At 39.0% G+C, this 21,644-nt stretch overlaps 1 protein-coding gene across 6 annotated transcripts in view; it reads right to left on the bottom strand.

Moving 5' to 3' along the window:
* Positions 1-21,644, bottom strand: part of LOC132823420 (rho GTPase-activating protein 26-like) — a 248,532-nt gene that overhangs the window by 102,419 nt on the left and 124,469 nt on the right. For all 6 annotated transcript variants that reach the window (XM_060837239.1, XM_060837241.1, XM_060837242.1 and 3 more), the window contains 4 exons: positions 19,434-19,473; positions 17,473-17,538; positions 10,242-10,316; positions 6,354-6,432 (listed from right to left, as the gene is read on the bottom strand). In XM_060837239.1, coding sequence (XP_060693222.1) covers positions 6,354-6,432; positions 10,242-10,316; positions 17,473-17,538; positions 19,434-19,473 — 260 coding nt within the window. The remainder of the gene's footprint in view (positions 1-6,353; positions 6,433-10,241; positions 10,317-17,472; positions 17,539-19,433; positions 19,474-21,644) is intronic.

Here is a 21,644-nt window from a genome sequence, read left to right as displayed (position 1 = left end):
AATTTAAATCAGAATGAACTACAAAGTTTGTGAGAAGATTTGTAGCTCGGGTGCTCGTTGTTGTGGTTCTGTTCGCCGAGCTGGGAGTTTTTCTCAGGGGACAAAACGTTTGCAAGAAAAACTCCCAGCTCGGCGAACAGAACCACAACAAGAACGAACTACTTTCAGTATCTATAAAGCTTTATTATTGTAGGCAACTCTCACATAATCTTCATTTTTAAAATCATCTTGCAGCGAGCAAATTATGTTAGAAAACTGTATCATTTGCATATGGCCAATTTCTAAATAGTACTCAAAACCTCTCAATATATTTAAATAGCCAATGGTTCTCATCCAAGATGGGTAATTATTGCATTTATTTGTGCAGAAAACCAAGACCCAAAACAAAGATAACTTGCTTGACAAAAAACCACCATGGACATTTCACAGCTGTTTGCAATAAAGTAGCTGAATGCCATGTGTAAGCAATGCAATAATATTAACATTTTAAAGTCATTCACAGCCCCAAAAATGTGAGAAACAGATGTAGGAGTTTCGACAAAAATTCAGTGTAAGAGGAGAAAGTTTACATCATCCAGTTGTTTTGCAAGTCAAGCATATGGCATATATTTTTAAATGATGCAATTGGTTTCTACTTGCAAGTAGCTTCAAAGTATGCGATACATAACATGGTTCACTAACTGAAATTCATGAAAGGAAATTTGTTAATAAAAGTGGTGCCTTTGAGGCGCTTTGAATAAAGGTAAAGTTGCCATAGTCTTACCAGACTACTGGACTGCTCTCTCATTAGAGACTGGAAGTGGTTTAACCTAAGGTTTACCAAGCAGAAGGGAGAGGGGAAGAAATTAGAAATTGGCAAACAATTTCATTTTTGATTATGGATTATAAAATCCTGTTTAAGGTCATTGCCAACATTATCTGGTCTGCTCTGGGATCAGTGGTTCACAGTGCCGTACCAGGCAGGAAGATCGCCGAGAGCCTTGTACTTCTCAGGGATACGTTGGTTACGTGTAGGACGGAGGGTAGACACCTGCATCATCAGCCTGGACTGATATCTTGCCTTTGAAAAGACATCATAAACCCAGATGAGCGATGTGCTCTCCAAAATGAGCTTTGGGGAGGGAATCTACAAATGGATTCAACTGTTAACACCAATAACATTAATGCAGTCTTAATCAGTGGGCAGGAATCAGAAAGCTTCCCAGTCAGACCTGAAGTCAGGGCTGCCCACTCTCTCCTGCCTTGTTTGTGTGTTGTACAGATCTCTTTGCCATCAAGGATAGGAGCCTGAGGGAGGTGACTATTCTAGACAGCGGAAGCCTGAAAATCAAAACCTCCCTGTACATGAATGATGTTGCCATTTTCTGCTCTGATCCACGGTCAGCACGCAGACTGATGACCATCTGTGACTAGTTCAAACTGACCTTGGGAGCAAAGGTAAACCAAGGCAAAAGCGAGGCCCTGTTCTCTGGAAACTGGACTTATTGATCCTTTATCTCTTTCACGGTCAGGTCAGATTATCTGAAGGTGCTGAATATATGGTTCCGAGAGCCTGGGGCTTGCGTCAAAACCTGGGAAGAGTGTATCACAAAATGAGGGAAAAACTGGGCAGATGGGAACACCACTCATTTTCCACTGTGGGTAAAAACCTGTTCATCAGGTGTGAGGTGTTCTTGGTGTTTCCTATTTGGCCCAAGTCTGGCCTATCCCAGATTCTGTCTCACTGCAGTCACCCAAGCCATCCTCCACTTCATTTGGAGATCAAAGATGGACTGTGTGCACAGGAATATTTTAAAACACAGCTTACTGTAAACCAGCAACACAGAAAAGATTTATCCTGTGCAGTAAGCTGTGAAAATTCAAAAGGCCAAGAACTATATAAAGTAAAAATTAATAATTTTATTTCTTTAAGTATAACAAAGAATAATTAACTAACAACTAGTTCCAACTCTTCTTTAACCTATCTTTTACTTTCCCTTCTATAATACTAGTGCGATACAATTACAATTTAAAAACAAAACTTCTTATCTCAAATAAAAGCTAATTACTGCAGATGCTGGAATCTGAAACCAAAAGAGAAAATGCTGGAAAATCTCAGCAGATCTGGCAGCATCTGTAAGGAGAGAAAAGAGCTGACGGTTCGAGTCTAACTGTTGGACTCAAAACGTCAGCTCTTTTCTCTCCTTACAGATGCTGGCAGACCTGTTGAGATTTTCCAGCACTTTCGCTTTTGGCTTCTCATCTCAAAACCAGGCAGCTTTCCGTTTGCTCTGTATTCCTGTCATCTTTTCTTCTTCTTGGAGATTCTGCTTCAGAGGTTATTGATCTATAGAGGTACCTTTTAAGAGAGCTATTTTTCCAGACAGTCCTTACATGCTGGTAGCTTGGCAGTTCTGCACCCAACTGTTTAATTTTCCCCGGTCTTATACCATCAAAGCTTTGGATTGTGTCATCGGCTTTAAAGATTGTCAATACATTAAATTCAAACTGGATTGCAGTTAGGTATTTTTCAGACTATAACTTAAACTGATTGGCCTAATTCAAACCTGTTTTGTCATTTTCGGGCAACCAGATACCCTAGCTACCCCAGTAGCTGAAGCACATGTTACACTGGATCTTTTTCAGAACACTTGGTGCTGCCAGGTAGGTTTTATTAGCTTTTAACTCGCTTAAAAGGTGCAGTACACCCACATCTGCATAATAAATATCATGTGCGATGCTGTGGATAAGGAGGGGGAAAGATATACGCAACACTGTCCTCATCCTGATGGCCATCCTACATGTGGCTGCATCAAGCGGTGCATGGGCACTCTGTATGCAAAACCAATTTTCACTTTGACTGGGATTTCACTTGTCCCTGGCATTACAAAGGATGGGGGTGACCTCATTGCCGCAGGATGCTTCAAATAGTTGGACCATTCCATTTCATCTGTCCCTTGTGGAAAAATTTGTAAAGAAAAACATCTTTAATCATAAGGCTATCAGGCAATTGAGACTCTGCAAGAAAAGGAAAGATTGGATCCTATTAGGCTGTTCCCTGAGCAGACTGTCAGTCATTTGGCTCAATGCCTCATCACTAGAACTTTCCAATAAGCACCAAGATGTAGCCAGCTGCTGGTAAGAAGAGCATCACATATGAGATCCTTCACATATGCCCAGACACACACTGCCCTCAAACTGATTGCAGTACGGGGAAAGAGACTGGCACATTCTAGAAGGAGATGTGTGACCATGCAAAGAAGGTGTGGAGATGATGCAGTCGTTTTTGTTGAGGTTTGTCCAGAGCAGGTCCACAATGCATGACTCTGTATGGTCGGGTTCCCAGGATGCTCACCAAGACAAACATTGTCTGCACCTGGAAGATCTATCAACTTGATGAAAGATGCTGGTCTTCCTACAACTTGTTAATCTTCCAGTGCAAAGAATTAACGTGGACCGAGTGTTGCAGACTGGCACATTTCAAGATCTCAGATTTCTTCAGTTTCCTCATTTCCCCTCCTCCCACCTTGTCTCAGTCCCAGCCCTCGAACTCAGTACCGCCTTCCTAACCTGCAATCTTCTTCCTGACCTCTCCGCCCCAACTCCCACTCTGGCCTAACACCCTCACCTTAACCTCCTCCCAACTATCGCATTTCGAACTCCCCTCCCCCAAGTCTCTCCTCCCTACCTTTTATCTTAGCCTGCTTGACACACTTTCCTCATTCCTGAAGAAGGGCTCATGCCTGAAATGTCGGTTTTCCTGCTCCTTGGATGCTGCCTGACCTGCTGCGCATTTCCAGCAATACATTTTCAGCACATTCCAAGATCCACCACAATGTGCTGAGGGACACACTTTGCCTCAATGTATATAAATAGTGAGCTGCATGAGTAGGACATGTCTTTATTTTAATAGCTGCAATGTTTATTCTTTATATACAAGGACTGTACAAACTGCTTTAGTATCTTGTACGCACATAAATTTTGTTTCTGAATTAAACAATATTTTTGCAATAAAAAACCCTCAGGTCACCACACCTCATGCAAGGGAGAGGTCGACAAGGAAAATCCTTCCTAATAATGATAGCCAGTGCAGGAATTGAACACATGTTGTTGGTAACAGTCTGTATCACAAAGCATCTATGCAGTCTACTAATCGAAACCAATCCCCACCTTTGAACTAGTTCAAAGTCTAATGCACAACTTGCACTTCTACCTCTTAAACAGGATCTATACCACAAAGTCTGAATGAATGGCGAAATATCTCTGCCAAATATAAAAGACCAAGAGATCATACAATTGTTGAAATGTTCAGGTAATTAGATGATGATAAAATATTAAATTGACAAATATGCTCATTTAGTTTTCAAAATCCTAAAGAGTCTCCAGCCACATTCTTAGTATCTTGCAATACAAAGAAGGAAAACGTGTATTTTCTAAAGCAAAGCATCATAAAGAGAAACAACTTTTAAAAAAAAATATGGAAAAGAGGTAACTTCAGGGCAAAAGATTGTTTGGAAATTTAAAACAGACATGTTAGGCTGCTACATAGCTACACACAGTGATTCCGGATCAATAAGACAAACCACTGTTTGCACACCTTGTGCTCCGTTTGCAGCAACTTAAGAACGTAAGAAACAGGAGCATGAGTAGGCCATCTGGCCTCTCCACCATTCAGTAAGACTCAGCTCCACTTACCTGCCCACTCTCTATAAGCCTTAATTCCTTTACTGTTCAAAAATCTACCTCTATCTTAAAAACATTCAATGAGGTAGCTTCAAATGCTTCACTGGACAGGGAATTCCACAGATTCACAAATTTTGGGTGAAGAATTTCCTCCTCAACTGAGTCCTAAATCTGGCCCCCACATCTTATTTTGAGTCAATGTCTCCAGTTCTTGTTGCACCCGCCAGTGGAAACAACCTCGCTGCTCTTATTCCCCTTATAATTTAATGTGTTTCTATATGACCCCCACCCCCCCATTCTTCTAAATTCCAATGAGTATAGTCCCGTCTACTTAATCTGTCCTCATTAGCCCATCCTCTCAACTCCAGAACCAACTAGTGAACCTCCTCTGCATACCTTCCAGTGCAAGTACATTGTTTCTGAAGTCAGCAGACCAAAACTGTAACAGTACTCCAGGTGTGGCCTCAGCACAGCACTCTACACAACTGCAGCATAACCTCCCTATTTCTAAACTCCATCCCTCTAGCTATAAACAACAATATTCCATTTGCCTTCTTAATTGTCTGCTGGACCTGTAAACAAACTTTTTATGATTGATGCACAAGAACACCCAATTCCTTCTGCACAGCAGCATGCTACAATTTTTCACCTTTTAAATAATAGTTATTCCTACCAAAATGGATGACCTCACATTTAACAACATTATAATGCATCTGACACACCCTTGCTCACTTACTTAATCTATCTATATCCCCCCTCCAGACTTTCAGCTTCCTCTGCAAACTTCGACATACTACACTTTGTCTCCAACTTCAAATCATCGATGTAAATTATACACAATTACGGTCCCAACACTGATCCCCAAGGCACATCACTAGCTATTGATTGCCAACCAGAAAAACACCCATTTTTTCCCCACTCTGCTTTGTTACTTAACCAATCCTCTATTCATGCTAACACATTACCCATAATGCACACTTTTATCTTATGCAGCAGCTTGTCGAATGCCTTCAAGAAATTCAGATACACCATTTCCACCAGATCCTCATTGTCCACTGCTTGTAATATCTTCAAAGAATTTCAGTAAATTAGTTAAACAGAACCTGCCTTTCACAAACCCATGTGGCTTGTCTGATGGGATCCAGATGTCTCACTATTTCTTCCTTGATGATAGATTCAAGCATTTTCCCCACTATAGAAGTCAAGGTAGTGAGCTTGTAATTACCGGCCTTTTATTTAGCTTCCTTTTTAAACAGTGACATCACGTTTGCTGTTTTTCAATCTGCTGGAACTGCCAGAGTCCAGCAAATATTGGTAATTGCAATGAGCACATTTGCAATTTTCCCTGCCACTCTGTGATGCATCCCAGAGTGAGAACATTTGTCTACCTTTAGCTTACCCAACACTACCTCTTTCGGGATGATGATGATTTTTAGGTCCTCACCTGCCAGAGTCTCCTTGTCATGAATTATTGGCATGTTATTTGCATCTTCCACTGTGAAGACCGACACAAAAATAATAACTGTTGAAACTTGCAATAAATTTTTTCTACTTCCATAAAAATTCTCTTCACTCCTCTCAGTAAAGGGCTTCAAGCTGTGAAAATTAGTTTTAGAGCCTAATGAAGTATAACTACATATTTTCTAACTTGTTAACAGAATTGAAGACCATATTCCACTTGAAGATCTTACCTCAGGTAATGTTTAAGCGTGCTAGTAATAGTCTTTATCTCCCATTCAGTTGAAGTCTCCAGATCGACATCAACTGATCCTGTTAAATGCAAGAAACACAATAATTGTTAGAGAAGCAGGTTATAGTCCCAGTGAAGATAACTTTTTGGGAAGTTTGAACTTTTGCTTTTGCTACTTTATTCAATGCCTTCTCTCTATGGTATGTAGGTTGAACCCACTTATGCTGTAACTTCAATGGTTTTCTTGCAGGTTAAGATTTTACTGTCAAAAAATGTTGATGCTACTATTATTTAAACAGTAAAACAATTTTCAATAAATGTCCTGTGTGCAGCAAAATGCCTATGTTCAAAAATTGTTGCCTAACTTGTACTGATCTGGCATCAGCTTTGTTAAAAAAAAATGTTCATATATCTCATTGGGGCGAGGCACTGGAAATCAATCCCATTATTACCAGAATCATTTCAAAATTTGAAGATTTAAAAAATATACAGAATTTCCCAATTTACCTGTCCTTTAGACACAGGCTATCAGGAAGCAAAAACCAGGTTTCTGTCCTTAATGGGAGTGATCATTTGTCACAAATAAGTAGGTTCCAGCTACAGATAAACAATCATGAACTATGAACATGTAACTTTACTAATTAAAATCCTAACCCCCTTCTAAACTCTCCCCTAAACACATACGACAGACAAGAAAAAACATAGGTGTGACAGGCAGAGGGTAAGACAGCCAAGGCAGTTCAATGGTCCCAGTTTGTAAGGTTAACTTGTCAGGACATGTCACTCTTTAATTCGTCTCCAGGTACTTTCACTTGTTTGAACAAAGAATAGAATGGTGAGTTAATACTTATAAAGTCTATGGATTACTTGTCAAGAGCCACAGTTTACAGTAACTGTTGAAGGAAAAATAAACTGGCTTTCTTCAGGATTCAGGTTTTTTTTTACAAGAGAAAAGAAACATTTTATGTCCTTGCAGAGATCCAACAGTTTCTCCCAAACATTCACACACATAAGATGCTTAGCTACCTGGCAGCTAATCATATATCTGTTGCCAGTCAGAAGGTCTTTGTCACTGATAACTAATTACAAGTAGAAAGATCAATTAGCAACTTATTGCCAGCCAAACCCCCATTCATACACACTCCTCGATCTGAGCTCATCAGCATATCTTCTCCACAGTACTTGACCACAAAACAGTGTAAATAGCACTTGTAATGAATGTCAGGTTATTTGCTTTTTAAAAATGCAGCAATCCTTCAACAATATTTTGTTTTTAAAACAGTCCTTTTCTCATTTCAGTTCACAAACAAAACTACAAAAAAAAATTAAAATACATGGTTGTTACAGTATTTTGCTGCCTTGCCTCACTGAGTTATAATAAATGGTGGAAAAGTTTGTATGTGTACAATAAATACAAAAGTAAACTCACCACAGAAAGTAAAACAACTCTAAACACTCTGGCACTAAAAATCAACTACTAATTATGCAACCTAATTCCTTAAATCACGCATTCTTGGGCAAATTTAAATATATCAAATATAAAACTGCAATGTTATTATTCCTTTATCTTTTTAGTTTAATTTTTCTTTTCCTCTCTATTTCTCGATCAGATTTCCTTCTCTAGCAGTCTTGTTAATTTTCCATCTTTCAATCTGATTTATCTATTCTTATCGGCTCACTCTCAGCACAAAAGAGTTGTCCCATAGGTCCCTCTTAAATCTTTCCCCCCCTCACCTTAAACCTATGCCCTCTAGCTTTGGACTACCCCATTCTGGGGTAAAGAACTTGACTATTTACCCTATCCATGCCCTTCATGACACTCCAGGGAAAACAGCCACCTCCTTTTAAACTCTCCATATAGCTCAAACCCTCCAACCCTGGCAAATTCCTTGAAAATATTTTCCGAAGTCTTTCAAGTTTCACAACATCTTTCTGAAAACAGGGAGATCAGAATTGAATTGATATTCCAAAAATGGTCAAATCAATGTCTTGTACAGTTGCAACATGATCTCCCAACTCCGATACTCAATGCACTGACCAATAAAGGCAAACATACGAAAACCTCCTTCACTAACCTATCTACCTGAGATTCACTTTCAAGGAACTATAAATCTGCACTCCAAGATCTCTTTGTTTGGCAACATTCCCCAGGACCTTACCATTACGTGTACAAGTCCTGTGCTGATTTACCCTTACCTGGGAAGACGACCCTGATTAGTCACCCTATCCATGCCCTGCATAATTTTATAAATTTCTATAAAGTCAGCCCAGCCTCTGCTTGCATTATCGACTGAAAGTTCCATTTGACAGGGCAGCAAAACCAAAGTAGGTTCTACATTAATCTATAACTGGCAACAACAATAATTGTGTACTATTTGAACTGAGAAGTTCTCATTGAAAACAACTCAGGCTCAGGATCATCGCAATAAACTGGCATGGATTCTGGCAACGCCAATTTGTAAACTTAACCACCACCAATCCCAACTTCATACCAATTGAAGAATCCCATTTTTGATTTCATATTATCAAGGTCACTGATATTTCCCAATTTTGCAGCCATGAAATTTAGTTATGGTCTTTCATTTCCTTAAATTTCCTTTCTCATTTATTTTTTCAATTATTTCAGCACCCTCATGCTTCACCATTAGATTCATTATTTGCATATTCTGTAAATGCTTACTCTTTACTTCAATTTTAAAAATTCTTTATAAAAAAATAGCACTTTTGTCTGAAGATGTATATATGTCATTTAACTTAACCATGTCAACTCTCAGTGAATTACTAACTCCCCTTCTCCATTTTCTTTTAAAGTGGTCTTCAATACTGACAAGATTCTAGGATTTAATCAAGAGTCAGATATGCATGGAGTTAGGACAATTCCAGAGACCTTTCAAAATAATGGGTTACTCTTGAGGTGGAAGGTCCACACTAATTTATGACAGATCCTATTTTTGGAGTGGAGTGAGTGAGGATAGCAAAAAATACACTTACAGAAAAAAACTAAACTCAGCCAGGCCATTTGAAATAAAAGTAGATTTCAAATTAACTTTATATTTACTGCTCCAAGAGCCATACCAGTATGGGAGTCACAAATTTACAAAGTAGATCTAAACACTTATTAAGCATAGATAAAGTCTATTTAAGTGTCAGTCGTGAGGGCTTTTAAATCCCCCAATCCTTTAAGCTGCCAGACTTTTAAAAAATACACCTCTGATGGCTTGCTTCAATTGACTTGCCATCTGGCATATTACAGAATAATTACAGCATCGAAGGAGGTGATTCATTCCATTATGTCTGTACAAGCTGTCTAAATGAGAATCTCTCTCAATTTTATTCTCCTGCGTTCTCCCTCTAATTCTGAAAACAACCCCTTTTCAAATGTTTTTGAATGTAATTCTCTTTTGAATTTTGGTTTGAATTTGATTCCACCATACTCTCTGGAAGCATTTTCCAAACTTAACCATTCATTATGTTTAACAAAAACGTTTAGCTGGGTATCACTTTTGCTTCTTTTGCTCACTAATAGGTTACCATTTTCAATATATTAAGACAAAATGTTTGCATAAGGAGAAAAAAAGTGCAATCTAAAATGCTGCCTGACTACACTTGGTTAATGGAACATTATCTGTGATTGTGCCAATTAATGAATGGAATCATTGCACCTAGTTTGCAGATCTGCCCATAATTGAAACTATATGCCATGAGCATTGCTGAGTTGTTTAGGAATTTCCCCATGAACTCAATTAATAAAAGTCCTGTTTTGACACCACAGAGGTCACAAACTGAGAATCAGAAACACAATTGAAGCAAGGCAATGCACGAAATGAATTCATAATTTCATAAATAAACATGTGCACAAAAGGAGAAGAGAATCAAGCACAGTACTTACCCATTAATAAACCTAATAGCTTTTGAACTCTGGAGTTAACACCAGCTATTCGATATAGGCCCTGTTCATTTATACCTGTTTTTAAAGTAGAGAAAAATCTGTTAATACATCAAGTTGAATTTCTAATGTTACTCTGCAAAATGTACAGCTATTGCCAATCCACATACTAGTTAAACTTAAATAATACTTTGTAAAAATATATATTTAAGCATTTTATATTTGTTACCCATGTATATGTTCAATCCTGTGTGTTGAGATGGCTGCTTTTATGTATGCTTACTTGTTAATGACTAAAGAAATAAAACAGAGAGAAATTGGAGTATGAGAGAAAACTATGATGGAAATATGAAAACATAAATATGTAAATTCTCAATTCCTTCTACAAGAATATAAAAATGGAAAGCGTAGCTGAAGTGAAGGTTAATCATTTACAGAACTGCCATTTCTTTGTTTCTCACTGTAAAGGCCTTTACAGAAACTTTAAACTTTTGTGCCAGAGGGCATAACCTCAGATTAAGGGGTTGCACATTTAAGACCGAGATGAGAAGGATTTTTTTTTCTCAGAGGGTGTCAGATTCTTCACCTCAGAGGGCTGTCAAAGCTGGGCTACTAAGTATATGAGGAAGGCTGAGATAAATAGACTTTCCATCAGTAAGGAAATCAAGGGTTACAGGGAAAAGGCAAGAAAGTGGAGATAAGAATTATCGAACAAACTTCATTCAATGGTAGTATAGACTCAATGTGCTGAATGGCCTACTTCTGTTTCCATTTCTTATGGACTATGATCTAATTTGTGTATTTATTACAGATAGATATAAACATAAATGACCTGATATCCATTAAAGAGACATGAGGTTTCTAAATTCTTGGAAGTGCAGGGTTGGATTAGAACAAGTCAACATGAATTTAGTAAGGGGAGATCATGCCTGACAAATCTGTTAGAGTTCTTTGAAGAAGTAACAAGTAGAATAGACCAGGGAAACCCACTGGATGTTCTCTACCTAGACTTCCAAAAGGCCTTTGATAAGGTGCCTCAAGAAAGGCTGCTGAATAAGGTGAGGGCCCATGGTGTTCGAGGTGTGCTACTGGCATGGATTGACAGAAGGCAGAGAGTTGAGATAAACAGTTCTTTTTCAGAATGGCAGCTAGTGACAAGTAGTATCCCACAGGGTTCGGTGTTGGGGCTGCAGCTGTTCACTCTATATATTAATGATCTGGATGAAGGGACTGGGGACATTCTGGCAAAGTTCGCCGATGATACGAAGTTAGGTGACAGGTAGGTAGTTCTGAGGAGGTGGGGAGACTACAGAAAGATTTAGACAGTTTAGGAAAGTAGTCCAAGAAATTGCTAATGAAATTCAACTTCAGCAAATGCGAGGTCTTGCACTTTGGAAAAAAGAATGTAGGCATGGACTATTTTCTAAACGGTGAGAAAATTCATAAAGCCAATGTACAAAGGGATCTGGCAGTGCTAGTCCAGGATTCTCTAAAGGTTGACTTACAGGTTAAGTCCGTGATAAAGATAGCAAATGTAATGTTGTCATTTATCTCAAGATGGTTGGAATGTAAATGCAGTGATGTGCTACTGAGACTTTATAATGCTCTAGTTAGGCCCCATTTTGAATACATGTCCAATTCTGGGCCCCACACCTCAGGAAGGACATACTAGCACTGGATCGTGTCCAGCAGAGATTCATACAGATGATCCCTGGAGTGATAGGTCCAACATATGATGAATGGCTGAGAATCGTGGGATTGTATTCATTACAGTTTAGAAAGTTGAGGGGAGCTCTAATACAGCTTACAAGATAATGCATGACTTAGAAAGGGTGGGTTACTGGGAATTTGTTTCCGTTAGGCAGGGATACTAGAACCCGTGGGCACAGCCTTAGAATTAGAGGGGTTAAATTTAGAACGGAAAAGAGGGGACATTTCTTCAGCCAGAGTGTGGTAGGCCTGTGGAATTCATTGCCACAGAGCGCAGTGGAGACCGGGACGTTAAATGTCTTCAAGACAGAGATTGATAAATTCTTGATCTTGCAAGGAATTAAGGACCAAGGGGAAGAGTGCGGGTAAGGGGTACCGAAATGCCCATCAGCCATGACTGAATAGTGGAGTGGACTCGATGGGCTGAATGGCCTTACTTCCACTCCTATGTTTTATGATTGCAAGGTGACCGAGACTTGAACGCGATATTTTGAAAAAAAAAGGAAAAGGTGAGATAACCCTGAATTTATAGCTATCAGTATATTAATGACAGATTACCTCAATTTGAAAGATCAAGACGCAGAAAAGTAGAATATGGGAGAAACCTAACTTGTAATAAAAGCATGGAGTGTGTTTCTTCTCGTCTTTAAATAAGAAAAAAACAAGACACACTGGAGTGTGCGCAAACCTGGGGAACTAATACTGGAACTGAAGAAAATGGTGAATGTACTGAACCGAATATTTTTGTGTCTGTCTTCCTAGTCACAAACTTGCCGAAGATACTTTTTTTTTAAAAGATATTTTTATTAGAAATTTAATATTTTGACAGATTTACAAAAATAAACAGAACTTTCAAGCACAAACATTAATATAAAAATAGATCTTAAATATATAATCATCAAAATTCAAAGGAATGATACTAAAGAAGAAAGAAAAACAATGAAACTCAGTTAACTACTAATCTAATCCACAATTATCCAGAGTGTATAGTTGAGTCACTTACATCCTTCAAACAAGAGAAAATGTTCTCTAATACACTCATAACAGTATAATAAAAAGGAAACTATTTCCAAACAATAAGAACAAAAAAAATAAAACATGTTTGAATGGAGATCCTCCCCCTTATTCTCAGGGGGCCTTACTTCCTTTCTAAAGGTCCACCATATCCTCTCCCAAACAGTGTCCCACCCTTGACCCGGGCGCTCCTTAATAGGATTTAGATATAATACCGAGCTAGAGTTAACAGTGAGCGCCCCACCCCCACCCCTCCCCACCCATACCTGAGTATATCTGATAGCATCAATGCCACGTACAAACACACATAACTATAAAATTACAACTCCAACAAATTACAGTTAAGTATAATAACATAAAATAGCAAGGGAAGACAACCCTGCTCCCAGAAGCAAAAGTAAAGTAGAGTAAAGTATCCATTTCTCCCCACGGAGTGTGGAAGAGGCAAGCCAACATAAATTGTCTCTTACGATTTATTTAAACGAGTCTAAAAGTTCCTTAGCCTCTTCTGGTGATCTAAAATTATACTCGGATCCTTCGTGGTTAAAGCATAACGTCGCTGGGTAGCGTAAGGTGTATTGAATATTCAAGTTCCTTAGACATTTCTTCACCTCATCAAACGCCTTCCTCCTTCGTGCCAAAGCCGGGGAGAAGTCCTGAAATAACATAATCTTGGATCCTTCATGAATCATAGCTTTAGGATCCTTTCCAAGCTTTCTGGAGGCATCCAGGAGTATCTGCCTCTCCCTATAACTCTGCAGCCGGAACAGGACCGGGCGTGGGCGCTGGTTTGGGCCAGATCCGCGTACTGCGACCCGGTAGGCCCACTCCACCCTTACCCGGTCAGTTTCAGCCCCCAGGTTTAAAAGCTGGGGCAACCATCGCTCCAGAAATACTGCTAACTGTCCCTTCTCTTCTTGTTCAGGGAGGCCCAGAAGACGGATATTCTTTCTCCGATTTCTATTATCCAGGTCATCCATGTAGATTTCAAAGGCCCGGACTCTCTGCTCCAGAGCTCGCACCTGTTCTGCAGCTGTTTGTGCTGCAGCCCCGGAGGTCGTGGCCTTTAGCTCCGCCCCCTTCACTCAGCCCTGTAATTCCTCGAGAGCCTGGCTGTACTTTTGTAGCTTTTCTTCGAATGCATTCCATCTCTGTCTGGATTCTGCAATGAAATTGACGAGTGTCGTTTCCAGCCTGGCAATCATCTCTTCAAGGCCTGTTTTTACATCAGCTGCAGCCGGAGGAGGAGAGGAGGGTGGGGGAGGGGTCTTTGTTTTCTGAGAGCTGCGGGATCCCTTTGGTTTACTCATTATCCACTTAATATTAAACTGCTTAAATATAATAGTAAACAGCTAATTAAGGTTAGAAAATTTTTTTGGGTGGTTTGGTAAGTGTGGTGGGGGTGAGTAACTCACTTTACCCAGGTTTTGGGAAGAGCACTGTAAACTCAGACTTGCTGAGTCGCCGCCATCTTGGATCTCGCCGAAGATACTTGATTATCAAACATAAGGGAAGAGGCAAATTAAAATAATTTCCATCATGAGAGGAAAGTTGCAAGAAAAATGCTTGGACCTAAAGGCTGAAAAGTTCTGATTGCCTGCATCCAAGACTCCAACAAGTAGCTATTGAGATAGCTGATGCGTTTGTTATAATTTTCCAAAACTTTTTTGAATCTGGAAGGTTCCCAGCAGATTGGAAAACAGCACTTGTAATACCTTTATTCAGGATAATGGCAGGAAATGCTAAATGATAGAACAGTTATCTTATCACCTGTCATTTGTCATAGGAAACTGCAAGAATCCACTACGGAAGTCACATTAGGATACTTTAAAATCATAATGTGATCACGCAGAACAGGAAAACCGTGTTCAACTAATTCAATAGTTATTTGACAAAGTAGCAAGCAAGGTGCATAAAAGGCTACCTCTAAATGTGATATATTTGGGCTTCCAAAAGACATTTGGTAAAGCTCCACAAAGGTTACTACACAAAATCAGAGTATCATGATGGAGGGGAATAACATATTACCATGGGAAAAGGATTGGTTAACTAACAAAAAAGCAAGGAGTCAGGATTTTTCTCATTTGCAAGTTGTGGAGTAGATTTCCACAGCAATCAGTGTTGGGCCCTCAACTATTGACAATCTATATCAACAGCTTGGACTATGGTAGCTAAATTTGCTGATCACACCAATATAGAAACAACAAGAGAGGTAAGACAAGTAATGCATCTGCTAAGGTGTACATGTATAGATATTTTGTGTGTGGGGGGAAAAATATGGGAGACTGAGCATTATGAGAAAATGTGAACTTACCTACCTTGGTGGAAAGGATAAAAAAAGTAGTATAATACTTAAATGGAGCAAGATTGTAGAACTTGATGGTACCAAGGGATCTGAGCCTCCTGGCACATAAATTGCAAAGATTTAATTTGCAAAGTCTTACTGTGCTGGTGTAGTAAGTGATTAGGAAGATGAATGGATTGTTGCCATTTATTGCATGGGAAACGGAATATGAAAGGAAGGATGTTTTACTGTTGCCGTGCAAGGCCTTGTTGAGACCACATCTTAAGTATTGTGTACAGTTCTGGTTTCTTTATTTGAAGAAAGATATAATTGATTTAGAAACAATTCACAGAGGTTTTCATTCTTTAAGTTCCTGGGATGAGATGCTTGTCCTATAAAAAAAATTGGGTCTGATGAGTGGAGTGTAGACGTAATCTTATTGAAACATGCAGGCTTCTCAGTGCGGATAGGGTGAATGCCGACAAAATACTTCTTGTGGGAGATTTATAGCTAGATGCAGAGAGAACAGTTTAAACTAAGGGATTCTCACACTTAAGACAGAGATAGCGAGATTTTTTTTCCCCACTCATTAATCTTTGTAAGTCTCTTCAAAGAAAACAGTGAAGGCTAGCCACTGAATTTATTCAAACACAATTTACAAAATTTTGATTGCCAAGGGTTATGAGAGCAGACAGGCAAGTCGAGTTAAGGCCACAGTCAGTTCAGCAATGATCTCGTTGAATGGCGAAGGGTAAAATGGTCTACTCCTGTTGCCATTTATGATCTTTTATACTTGTGCTCCAGAATACACAGTTGTGTGCTCCTATGTACACATAGGAACATAAATGTGAAAATCATTTGTGAGCATGTTTTTATTAGCAGGTTTAAGAGCTACATGCAAAATATTTCAGAGATTTTGGTTTGCATAATGCACTGCTAAGAATTCATGTAAAAGAAACTTCTGTAAACTATCTCACATAGCTGCAGTCACATTGAGTACAAGATCATCCTAAACTATTCTTCTGCTTCGATTACAAATATTTCATGTAATTTTTGAAAACTATCAAACCCAACAAGCACCAAAAATAATTCCACAGTTAAATTTAAGTATCGAATAGTAAAATATATGGTCAAGGTATTTGATAATCAGATCGTCATTGCACCAGCATGACAGTCACAACAAGATCATGTGGAAATCCAAACACAAGTGACTGCAAGCAAATTGTATGGGAAAATGAAAATTCCAACAGGCAATTGTCTAACATCTGGGATCTTTCAGAAATAGCCCAATCAAGTCAGAGAACTTGGAGGATTACAACTCACTTAAGTTCAATAGTTATGCAGATAATGTTGGAAGATTTAAAAACCTACTCTTACATAGGTAACTATTAAACTGAACTGCCTACTTGTCACTTGGCTGCCAAAATACACCTCTGACTCCTGACACCATCCGTCACACTTCCCCATTCGATCTGATATTCCTGCTACCTGATATGACATTCCACCATTCACAACTCTATCCCACAGACCCGTATCTGAACCAACTCAAGAGACACTCAATCTGATAGCTAACTTGACATTCACTCCCCAGAACTCCCCTAAAGCACTCATCCACTTACCTAGTATCCTATTCCCTCAACTATCCAGCATCTTATGTCCCTCACATTCCTGTCCTCCTAAAACCTTTACCCACCCAGCTCCCATCCTAGCCCCTCACTTACCTTACATACTGGTCTTTACAGAGTAACTTTCTAAGTATCTGCTGGAAATGTAAACTTCAGGACACACCACTCAATGCTGAAAGGAAGTGCAGTTTCAACAACAATCTGCACTACTGAGTTGATTTGTAACAGGAAGTTCATTTCCAGGAAACTCCAGTTCAGAAGTCAACAACAGATAAATGAGGTTTTTTTTATCAAAAATGGAATTAGGTTTCCTGATTAGATTTTCTGGGCCTATATTTGAGAAAAAGGTCATAATGCTAGATTTACACATTAATTCAGTAAAGGAAAGATGGAGACAAAAGATTTTGAAAATATTTGTCTTGCAATTTGATGAGTATGGTTGACTTGCTTGTCAAAATAATTGAAGTCACTTTCTTACATTTCAGTCATTCAAAAGATGATGCCAGATTAGTGAAAAAAATAAAACAAGACCTTTATAGATAGGAACTTTGTACTTACAATGTTTTTAACATAAGACAGATACAAGTAAAAATTGAGCTACCTCTTTCTTCAACAGCACGAATACATTTCTTCACCAAATCAAATCCAACTTTGTCCAGTTGGGCAGCTGAAAAGCAGAAACAAACCCGTCAATCTAATCATAGTTTGAGCTTCAAACTCTAGACATCTAAAATATAATTGTCAGGTAGATTAAACAAGAGGGCTGTCTGTTTCACTTGGAAGACTTGGTAGTGTATTCCCAATAATCTATTCAAATGTAACAAGTCAATAAAAAACTTCTATTTATATTCATCAATTTTACTAATCAATGAAAAACATGCATCTTCTGCTTTTACTTACAATAGTTAAAATGCTGCATTAAATATTGGTGAAGTTCAATGCTACTTTTCAACTCAGCTGAAAATCCAGGAATTCGCATTTTATAAACAACTAGTCCGTTTCATCTGAATTCAGGCTACTTTGGCTCTCCAAACATTGAACAACAATTTCTGAACTTGACCAAGCCTTTAACAAAGTGTTTTTTTGTTCTCTAAGTCCATTGCCTTGTTCTCAATCCTCCTTTACCTGTGTGCATAAGGGGACTATGATCGGGTTCTAACATTACCTCAACTGAGAAAACAGCAACTGAAAGAGGAATCCACCTGACAATCTACAATTATCATTTTCTTCCACTACCTCAACCAAATTATAAATTTTACTTCTACAATACAAAAAAATTGATAAGGAATCATAATAAAATTTCAAGCTTCTAAATATAAACTTGATGGATTAAGTACTCAGATATCTTAGCTGCAATAATGTCTCATAGTTGGAGCATGGGCAGAAAATTGAGCAATTACTTAAAAGCAGGAATTGAATATCTAAGAATCAATTCTCAAGACTTGCTCATAGAATCTCTATCTGGTTTATGCCGGGAACACGAGCAATTACAATCTTACCCCAAAAGTGGACAAAACAAAAATCGAAATTCTAGAGGAGAGGCAAAACATCACAGCCAGCATTTAGCAGAGTGTGACATCAACAAGGACGAACAAAACTGAAGTCATTGGAAAGATGGAAAACTCTCCACAGGGCTGGAGTTACACAAAGCACAAACGAAGGTGGTTGTGACTTTTGGCTGACCAATCATTTAGTCTCCAGATATCATTGCAGGATTAAAACAAATAACCACAGATGCTGGAGATCTGAAACAAAAACAGAAATTGCTGGAAAAACTCAGCTGGTCGAGCAGCATCTGTGGGAAGAAAACAGAGTTACTATTTCAAATCCAGTGACTCTTCGTCAGAACTCTTGGGACTCCAAACATTAACTCTACTTTATTTCCACAGATGCTGCCAGATCTGTTCAGTTTCCCCAACAATTTGTATTTGTTTTACATGTTTGCAAGGATTTCTCATGATAATGTCACAGTCCTGAACAGCTTCAGCCTCTTTATCAATGATCCTCCTTCCATTATTCGGTCTCAAGTTGGTATATTTAACAAGTGCATTCCATTTGCAACTACTCAGTCCGCATTCAGTAACACCTGGATTACACTCAAGTTTGGCCTGATAGGTAGCATGTAATATTTACCTAATACATAACAAAGGCATTAATATCTTCAACAACTGACAATCTAACCACCTCCCCATAATATTCAAATGAATTAACAGTGATCTGACACTTAACAGTAACCTAACCACATATTTAAATAATGTGGTTAGAACAGATCATCAATCAAATATTCTCCAGCCTGTAACTTTCCTCCTGATTGCCCAATGTGTTTTTCACCATCAATGCGACACAAGGCAGTAGTATGATGTAAAGCCCTCCATATTTCCTGAATTAATGTCCCTTCAACAACACTCAAGATGCTCAATCATTGAGGACAAAGCAGTCTTCTAGGCACTCATCCACCAGAATATGATTACAATGGCACCATCAAGAAGATACAGCGGAGAAACTGACCAAGTGTCCTTGATCAACACATTCTAAAACAAATTATTAACAATAGTTGCTTACCGCCTTCACTTATTGGATTGTCCTTATTCAAGTTGTACACCTGGAAATTAGTAAAATATTATTTTACCCAGTGAAAACATTAATACAAAAACTATATTAGGATTGGAAATTTAATTTTTCAGAACCAACCAAATGTTATAAAGTCTGTGTTATTCAAGTAAATTATGCACACATGCATATAATATAGGAGGTACTACAGACAGATGAAGGCTCAGACTTCGAGTATGTTCATGATGGTGATCAATAGATTGCTACATATTAAAATCATCAGGGATATGGAGATAATGCAGGAAAATGGACATTGAAGTAGAAGGGTGTGTAATCTCAAAGGGCTGAATGGCCTACTCCTAATATGTAGAATTCATCACCTACAAGATTGTTTTATTTCTTAAGTTATGCTTATTGTTCCGCACCCAGCACATTATGATACAAAATCCTGAAAAGAAGTCATGTTAAACTTGTATAAAAACACTCATTTAAGCCTTGGAGTGTGAAGTCCAAATCTGGGTGTCACACTAAGAATGATGTGATGAGGGTATAGTAGAAATCCACAAGAGGTCCAGAGAAAGTTTTAAAAATTATTCCAAAGATGAAGGGCTTGTCCTACGAGAAATGGCTGAGACTCTGGGTCTGCACGTGAAGTTTAGAAGGATGAAGAGGGATCGCATTGAAACTTACAGAATTTGAAGAGGCTTTGATAGAGTAGATGTGAGAATAGGACCTGAAGGCACAGTTTCAGAATGAAAGCATGACATTTTAGAACTGAGATTAGGAGAAATTTCTTCAAATCAGCAGGTGAATCTGTGGAACTCATTGCCGCAGAAAGCTGCAGAGTTAAAGTCATTGAGTGTATTTACAACAGAGGTAGAAAGTTAGGGGATCAAGGGTTGCATGGAGAAGGCAGGAGAATGGGGTTGAGAATCACATCAGTGCTAATCAAATGATGGAGTAGATTTGATGGGCTGAATGGCTGAATTCTGCTCCTATATTTTATGTCTGAATTAGAATGGTGCTGGAAAAGCACAGTAGGTCAGGCAGCATCTAAGGAGCAGAAAAATCAATGTTTCGGGCAAAAGCCCTTCATTAGGAATAGAGGCAGGAAGCCTGCAAGGTAGAGAGATAAATGAGAGGAGTGTGGGGGGTAAGGGGAAAGTAGCAGAGTACAATAGGTGAATGGGGGTGGGGATGAAGGTGATAGGTCAGAGAGGAAGTAAGTGGATAGGTGGAAAGGGAGATAGGCAGGTAGGACAGGTCATGGGGACGATGCTAGCTGGAAGGTTGGAACTGGGGTAAGGTAGGGGGAGGGGAAATGAGGAAACTGGTGAAGTCCACATTGATGCCCTGGGGTTGAAGTATTCACAGGTGGAAAATGAGGCGTTCTTCCTCCAGGCGTCGGGTGGTGAGGGAGCAGCGGTGGAGGAGGCCCAGGACCTGCACGTCGGGAGGAAACTGCCATCCTTATGGTCTGGCCATTATGACTCCAGACCCACAGCAATCTGGGTGACTCTTAAACTGCCCTCTAGATAATTAGGGAAGGACCATAAATGCTGGCCTAAACAGGAACACTTTCACTCTGCGAATAAAACTTTCCACATCTCATTTCCTCATGTTGAAATGGAGTTCAAAGATAAATGGCAAATAGCAATTTTCCAACTGAAATGTTTCAATTCAAATTTTAAATAAAATGTCCTAATACCAAAATTAAATGCAGAAATTTTGTTTGTTACTGTTACAAGAAACACACATTTGTCATCTGACATCAGAGGAAAAATCCCACATAACAATAACTGGAAGAGTTTATTTTCAGCTGAAAAACAAATTGAATCTAAATCTCATTTTCAACCTACCAACTAGCCACGAAACGACACGACTAGCTATCCTTAGTAGCCACACACTCAGATGACAAGCAACATGAATTCGACTGGGACAACACTTCTGTTATAGGACAAGCCAAACAGAGAATAGCCAGAGAATTCCTAGAGGCATGGCATTCATCCACAGATTCAATCAATAAGCACATCGACCTGGACCTAATGTACCGGCCACTGCAGCGGACAGCTGGAACTGACAACCAGAAGTGGCAGATTCAAATCACTATAAATGCCGGAGGAAACATCACAGAAGCGCTTCACAGGAGGCTCCCAAGCACTGAGGATGTCACCTAGACAAGGGACGAAATTCCCAGCTCAGCGAACAGAACCACAACAACGA

The sequence above is a fragment of the Hemiscyllium ocellatum genome, chromosome 16 (assembly GCF_020745735.1).
Source record: "Hemiscyllium ocellatum isolate sHemOce1 chromosome 16, sHemOce1.pat.X.cur, whole genome shotgun sequence".
NCBI lineage: Eukaryota > Metazoa > Chordata > Chondrichthyes > Orectolobiformes > Hemiscylliidae > Hemiscyllium > Hemiscyllium ocellatum.
The sequence above is the reverse complement of the archived record's forward strand: the minus strand, read 5'-3'. Positions and strand labels throughout refer to the sequence as shown.